Source organism: Coenobita brevimanus, chromosome 86 (assembly GCF_032717465.1).
Source record: "Coenobita brevimanus isolate Jiangsu-jjx chromosome 86, ASM3271746v2, whole genome shotgun sequence".
Lineage (NCBI taxonomy): Eukaryota > Metazoa > Arthropoda > Malacostraca > Decapoda > Coenobitidae > Coenobita > Coenobita brevimanus.
The window spans coordinates 30,376,400-30,384,738 of NC_137039.1; the positions used below are offsets into that span (position 1 = coordinate 30,376,400).

The window sequence follows — 8,339 nt, forward strand, 5'->3', positions numbered from 1 at the left end:
GTCTACCAGTAAATATCGGTCTGCCTATGTACCTACCTATCTACTTACCCCCCTTCCCTTCTATTTGTCATTCGGTGTATCTGCCTGTCTGTTATTTAGTCTATCTGTGCAACCCTATCGCACACGAAATATTTCTTTCTCAATTGTCCACTTGTCTGTCCACTACAACATCATTAAAGAAGTATCCCCACAACGCACTGCAGTATACATCAGTGCAGAAACAGACCACACACCACAACACCACCAAAATATCATACCACTGGCTTGTAACGAGAGAAGGTGAAAACGTTCTAACCTAATTGTATTTTTATATCACCCGGACGGAGTTCGGCGAGGTATTCTTTTTGGTCGAGTGTGTTTGTTTGTTTGTTAGCAATATCACGGAAAAACGGCTCAATGAAATTACATGAAACTTTCAAGTTATGTGGGCACTGGGCCCGAAAGAAAGAGATTAAGTTTTGGAGGTAATCGAGTGATCTTGAAAGGTCAGAATCAAAGTCACGGATTTTCAAAAGGTTATAACATGAAACCGGTTGAAAACAGAGATAGTTACTGTTAGGAACATACAGGAACTCGTAATATAGGCTTTCATTTGGCGCCGTGACCTTTGAACTTGAGTGACCTTGGAAGGTCAAATTCAAGGTCACTGATATTCAGGGGGCCATAACTCGAAACTCGTTGAAGATAGAGAGGTATTTACTATTATCACCATATAGGAGATATCGTATGAGTTTTTAATTGTACCATGACCTTTGACCATAAGTGACCTTGAAAGGTCAAGCTCAAGGACACGGATATCCTGGGGGCTATAACTCGAAACTCGTTGAAGATAGAGACATTTACTATTATCAAGATACAGAAAGACTCATATGGGCTTTCATTTGGCACCATTACCTTTGACCTTGAGTGGCCTCGAAAGGTCAAACGCAAGATCACGTTATTATAAGAGGGCCTAACTTGAAAACATTTGTGCTATTACCTTAGACTTTTAGTGGATACCAGCAATAAATGGCAGTCATAATTAAGTATTTCACAACAACAAAATAACTGCTGTCGGGCGAGGTTTGTTGTGCCTGGCACCACCTCTGTATGTAAGACTGAGTTACTCGTAAGTTTGTAATGTTCCTTCATTTCCTCTTATTAATCTGTTTAAGTTTATATTTCTGGCACATTTTCAGCTGACTTTATCGAAAACTTGCAGTGCAATTCATTACGTCTTAGAAGTTACTGTTTTGCTATTTCTGGGTGTTTTACAGGCATCCTGTTTTCAAGTATGTGTGTGTGTGTGTGTGTGTGTGTGTGTGTGTGTGTGTGTCTGTCTGTCTGTCTGTCTGTCTGTGTGTGTGCGTGTGTGTGTCTGTGTGTGTGCGTGTGTGTGTCTGTGTGTTTGCGTGTCTGTGTCTGTGTGTGTGCGTTTGCAGTGGCGGTTCTAGCTTGTATGGCGCCCTGGACGAACCCCCCTTCAGCGCCTCCCCTCCCCTAAAAAAAAAAAAATCTGCACTAACTGTAATTTAATAAGACATTTTGAACGACACAAATAATGACGCTTTAATCATCGGCAATATTTATGATGTTAAAATGAATTCCAAGCAGTACGGTAATTACTTATTTTAAAACAAATTCGGGGGTAACATATGATGCAGAAATATGCAATAATATGTTTTCATTGACCAGAGTATATAGACTATACAGTGTAGGAGCACAGGGTGTGCGAGTTCACCACTACTAATGTATCTCCACCACCATTCACCATCACCACCACAACTGTAACTCCACCAGTACTATTGTATCTCCACCATCACCACCATTACTCACCATTACAAGCACTGTTAATGTATCCACCACCACTTACCATCACCACCACTACTACTGTAACTCCACCACCACTATTACTATAACTCCACTATCACCACCACTACTACTGTAACTCCACTATCACCACCACTACTGTAACTCCACCACCACTAATGTATTTCCACCATTACCACCATTAATACTGTAACTCCACCACCACTCACCATCACCTCCACCACTACTGTAACCACCACCACTCACCATCATCACCACTACTGCTGTAACTCTACTACTCACCATCACCACCACTACTACTGTAACTCCACTACTACTCACCATCACCACCACTACTACTGTATCTCCTCTTCAACTCACCATCACCACCACCACTACTACTGTATCTTTTGTGAATCGATGGAACTTTACTGTTGTTCCCCAGTCTGGTGTGCAACCATATACATAGCACACCTTGGATGACGCCATACTTTAACCCAGAAAACCTGTGTAATCAAAAGAACAACTTTTATGATGCAACGCAATACAATGTACATATATTCATAGACGTCTGATGACAGGAAATACCACACACCGTCACAAGCAACACTGTCTATTCCTGTTTTGTAATTCGGTAGACCCACCAGCCACCAGCTGTGTTATCTTACTCGTCGCGTGACGTCACTCTTCCAATAAGAAAAAATGAGGAGTTTCGTGCTCCTGCTTTTTAATAGTTTATATACTTTGGTCATTGACAACATATTGTTGCATATTTCTGAAAGGTTTGAGACCATCTCAGCAAGCAGTAGCCTGCCTAGCTGACAAACTAGAATTAGGGCGCCCACTCCGACAAGGTTGATTGACCCGCAAGGTGACATGATATCATTGACGTGACGTTCAAATGAGTGATAGAAAACCGATGGCGCAAATGTCACCATTCCGAATTTTTTGTGCGGGCGCCCCGTGCCACCCCCGGCAAGATACCGTCCTGGGCGGCTGCCCAATTTCCCATGTCACCCATTCCTAAATCCGCACCTGTGTGTGTGTGTGTGTGTGTGTGTGTGTGTGTGTGTGTGTGTGTGTGTTGTCATACACTCGTTACAGGCATGTCCTCATGTACGTAAGCCTTACCTCCGACAATGCAGATAACCGCTATCATATATTTCACAATGGCCAGCGATAAGCGTATATAGCTTTTATGGTTAGGTACAGCATGCAATCCCAGAGTCAACCAGAAAGAAAGGGAACTGTGAACAGTGGTGGATGGATAGAGATATGTATTTAAAGTGACTGTGGGGAATTCGTAATTCCTTTTCCTCAGTTACCGGTATATATTCTCCACATTACTCCTTAATATCCTCTTTTTATGTCACTGATGCAAACTATGTCGATATTAAGTAGATGTAAATTAGTATACAAGAGAACGGTAAGGTATATGCAGAATGAGTCATAATGTGTTGCCCCGAAGCCTCCTATGCCGCCTAGAGTTCGGACCAGCGATTAGCGACAACGGTATTGCCGTTATCGGTGTTTGCGGCATAGAATCAAAGTCTCGATTCGGAATGTAGGGGAATGTGATGCATGGATAGAGCGATGGACTGGGAAATTTTTGGTAGCGCGTTTGATTTCCGTGGTTGCAGGGAGCATTTGGAAGATTAGCAGCAACCCTACATGTTGTTGTTGTTGTTATTATTATTATTATTATTATTATTATTATTATTATTATTATTATTATTATTATTATTATGAGAGTGGAGAAGGCTTGTGAGAAGGACTATAAGGTGTTTATGGCATTTACAGATATGGAAAAAGCATACGACAAAGTAGACAGAGGGATTGCGGAAGGTTTTACGCATGTACGATGTAGATAGTAAGCTGCAAGGGGCCGTCAGTAGTTTTTATGATGGTAGTAAGGCATGTGTAAGGGGAAATGGGCATCAAAGTGACTGGTTCACGATCAGTGTGGGCGTGCGACAAGGTTGTATGATGCCCCCATGGTTGTTCAGTATACAGTAGAACCCCGGAATTCGTACACAATTCATACCTGGAGGCTGTACCACTTGCGAATTGTTCGAAAACCGAATCGTTTTTTTCCATAAGAAACAGTGTAATTTGCATTAATCCGTTTTTTAGTATGGATGAATCGGTAGATTTCGCCATACTATAATGAATGGCAAGATCGGAGACACGGGTTCCACTTTCAAACTTTGCAATGAGTCCTTTTTTCAGCTCAATTGTTGTTCTCACTGCTTTACTTTTAGCTCCAGCTGACTCACTAATCTTCTTAGGCCCATGATTATGTACAATTTTCTAACGAAAATACGCAATTCATCACAAAGTTTAATCGAGCCTGTATGACTAAAGCATAGCTGGCGGAAGACAAAGCCAGACTGGCCACCATGTGGCACCTACGACGACGCATCACTTAGTGAGAATAACGGGTCACTGTATGAAAACGAGCGATTTTGGGGCGAAAAAGCTGTACGAAAACCGAGTTGTACGAGTAGAGAGGCGTACGAATTCTGGCGTTCCACTGTATATGGATGGGGTGATGAGAGAAGTAAAAATACGAGTAATAGAGAGAGGGATGGCGTTGGTAATGAATGATGATGGCTGGAATATCTCAAATTTGCTGTATGCTCATGATGCAGTGCTACTTGCAAATACCGGACATGAACTTGGTAGACTAGTGCAGAGTTTTGCTGATGTCTGTGAGCATCATGCCTTGAGAGTAAATGTAGAAAAGAGTAAAGTGATTGTAATCGAGAGAGAAGGTGAATCCCAGTGTGATGTTACAGTGAATGGAGAGAAAGTGGAATTGGTGAGAGAGTTCAAATACCTGGGTACGGTGATAGAAAAGAGGAAAATGTGCAAAAAAGGTGGAAAGTAGAGTGACACAAGGAAGGAAGGTAGCTGTTGATATGAAGGCCTTGATAAGAAATAAAGGCTTGAGTGTTGCAGCTGCCCGAGGCTTACATGAAGAAATGTTAGTGCCAACTTTAACATGTGGATGTGAGACTAAGGCGTGGCATGAAAATGAAAAGTCAGGAGTAAGAACAGTGGAAATGGGACTGTTGAGGAATGTATGTGGAGTACAGAGAGTGAATAGGGTACGAAATAATGTGATTCGTGAAAGATGCTAAGTGAGGAAGTCTGTGGACACCAGAATTGAAGTGAGTGTACGGAGATGGTATGGTCATGTGGAGAGAATGGATAACAATAGAGTGATGAAACAGGTATTGTACATCCGTGCGAATTTGAAGGAGGGAGGAGGCAAGGTAGGCCAAGGAAAAGGTGGAGGGATATGATGGATGAGTGTGTGAGGAAGAGAGGAATGGAAGTCGATGAGGCTAGGGGACTGACAAGAGCTCTAGCTGGCTGGTTGAATGTTGTGAGAAGAAGTGCATGATCAGGGATTTGGCACCGCTTTTTAACGTGACAGCGTTAGGACTGAATATCAGATACGTTTATGTGAAGCTACAGAATGTGGTGAAAGTTTTTTGGCGTATCAGATAGAGCCAGGATTCCGGAGGCTTGAACGATGAGTGAATGGAAACGTGTGCCATTGGACTGGACAAACCTGGGCTCTCTGGACTTTGCTACTCCTCACCCTGCCCTAGGGTGGGAAAGAAGGTCCGGATGATGTTGATGATTATTATTAATTTTATTAACACTACCACGTCTCTGTGAGAAGTTTTCTTGTTTTTCGTCAGTATTATTATTATTCTAGGGAAGGTCTAAATCGCTGCCATTCACATACCGTTTAGGTACAGCCTTCATTCTTTGCCATATTATAGTACTGGTTGACTGCGTCTTCTGACCAGATACCATCCTGATTCGACTATCGGAACCTGGATAGAATTCTGGGGAAAAAATGACCCTGAAACTCAAGAACCACTGGAGTTAGTGGACTGAAATTTTTGTGGCCAGAATGCAGATCGGATCTTTTTTCTCTGAGATCGCCTATGGTCCAAAATTTTGTACTACTCCGGAAGACTTGTCACTTGATTTTACATGAAAAAATAAAGCTAGAGCCACCAAACTTGGTAGACTTATAGCTTGCTGACCTAAGGTGACATGCAGAGGTTCAGTAACCTTCACCTCAAGGTCCCTTTATAGCACAGCTTCTTGTAAACAATGTGTTTGGGAATCTTTTCTTTATCAAAATTGTCCTTGGACATTTTTACGGCGTTATAGTTATTATTGTTGTTGCTCTTGTTATTAAACCTACAATCAACTTCCTGTCACAACCAGTCTTCCCATATCCCCTGATCATGCTGGAGGACAAATTCAGTTACTTAAAGATATATATATATATTTTTCTTCTTTATTTTTGCATACAGGACAAAGGGTGGAGAGTGCAGAAGCATCCCATATCTCATGTTTATCCCGCATACAAAATCTACAAGTTATGATGATCGTATGTATTTTTGTTCTTGAATCTTGCCAGCCCTTAAATATGCCATCATATTCACTGTACTTCCGTATGGCCCCACCGACACGTCATAAAAATACTCCTAGTATTACCATAACACCAGATGTGAATGAATGTGATATAAATATATTACAAGAGAGATGATGAGTATTTGTGGCAAAGTCATGACGTGTTGCTGCAGTAAAATTACCCTGCTATATCATCTTTACTTTAACTTGGCCCAAAATTGTCATCTCCATCTTGAATGCGGGGTTGACACAATAGATTAACACTAGGATACTATGCTAGTCACGAAGAAGTGCTATGAAAAACGCGTAACGTTGTGGCATTGTATTTTTCTCCCACTGATCTACGTAAAATAAGCACCGAAAGGATGAAAATCTAGGGCAGGTTAGCGTAAATGAACAAGAACACCATAAAACTAGATCCGAATGTGATATCCCTAACCTAGCTTATGAGATCGTGGGAGTTAGTGCTCAAGTGACCGATCACGTGTACAGTACAGGTTACAGGGTTCAGGGCCCGTATTCTGGTCGGTTGAGGAAAATCCCTAACACCTTTTCCTAAGCTATTTGTTTTGTTTATTCTTATGTTTCGTACTTAAATCCTTCCAATATCGCCATACTCTGCATGAATAACGTACAAAAGGATATTAAATAACCATATCCAAAAAATAAATCGCTGAGGAAGAGGTGTTTGGGAGTTTCCGTATCCGCCGAGAATACGAGCCCAGGTTTCTGGTCTGTCGTATGTAGGTTAACTGGGTGGATATCTTCGTCCTTTTGCTGCCTATTCCCCGTACCTCAGTGGCAGTATAAGGCAATAATACAGCCCTGCATCTTTACCGTACCACTTCTTCGTGACTAGCACACATTCTAGTATTAATAATTTACTATAGCTCAGCATTTAAGGAGTGGTGGCAGTTTTACGCGTAACTGAAATGAACACAGTACTCTATAACACTATATCATCCCGCTGCATCGCCACACCACACTTCAGTACATCATACCAATACACAGTGATACACCACACCACACCACACGACTAGCTTGTAACTTAATACCGAGAATTAACAACGATATCATGTGTATGAAGGAGGGTGACGTGAAATGGCATGAACGATTGTGTTAAACAGTCAGATAGACAAATCGAAGATTGACTGACAAATATTCATTAATTGATTGACTGGCAGGTAAGTGTTAGAGAGAGAGAGAGAGAGAGAGAGAGAGAGAGGCGGAAAGGGGGCGGACACAACGATATACCTCTGTTACCTTGTCCCCCCCCCCCTTTCTCTCTCTCTCATTCCCGTCCACTTTCTCCTTCCTTCTCTCCCCTTACCTCGCCGCCGTCCCCACTCTTTTCCTCCCGTCCCTCCCCCCTCCCTTCCCTCTGCATTTTCTCTTCCCCCTTCCCCAGCCTTTTCGCTTCCTCCTTCCCTCTTTCCCTCTCTCCTCTTTTCCCCCCTCCCTCTCTTGTCCCTCTCCCCTTTGTGTGTTGAAGTGCATAGTCAGCAACTCGAGTACACACGGTTGGTGATTGAAGTTGGGCGATGGTTGCAAATTGTAGTAGTATAGTAGTAGTTGTAGTAGTAGTGATGGTGGTGGTGGTAGCTGTAGTAATAGTGGTAGTATTTGTTTGTATTGTTATCGTGATAAAAGTATGTAGTTAAAATGTAGTAGTAGTAGTAGTAATTTTGGTGGTGGTGGTGGTGGTAGTAGTAGTAGTAGTAGTAGTAGTAGTAGTAACAGTAGTAGTAGTAGTAGTATAGGAGTAGTAGTAGCAGCAACAAAAATAATACTAATAACAGTTGTATCAGTATTAGCAGTTATAGTGAAGATAGTTGCAGCAATGAAGTGCAAGACCGCCTAGTGGGATGCTGGTAGAGGATGTGTGAGAGGATGTAGGAGCAATCAGGGCGGAAGAGAGAGAGAGAGAGAGAGAGACTCCATCAAAACTTACCGTCGCAAACACAGCCAACGATATGCCAATAATTCTCAGCGGTAACAAGTCAAACATTTTAAATATTTTTTCTTGTTTCAGCACTATTTCGTTCCCAGTGCTTCCTCTGTCGTTCTCTGGGCTACACTGTCCCCGCCCCCAGCCAGCAGATTAAAGC

General features: G+C 42.2%; 1 protein-coding gene across 1 annotated transcript in view; it reads right to left on the minus strand.

The window, feature by feature from the left end:
- Positions 1 to 2,277, minus strand: part of LOC145410646 (uncharacterized) — an 8,625-nt gene extending 6,348 nt beyond the window's left edge. The window contains exon 1 of the mRNA XM_080280759.1: positions 2,170 to 2,277. Within this exon, the coding sequence (XP_080136885.1) occupies positions 2,170 to 2,277 (108 nt within the window). The remainder of the gene's footprint in view (positions 1 to 2,169) is intronic.
- Positions 2,278 to 8,339: the final 6,062 nt, after the last annotated feature.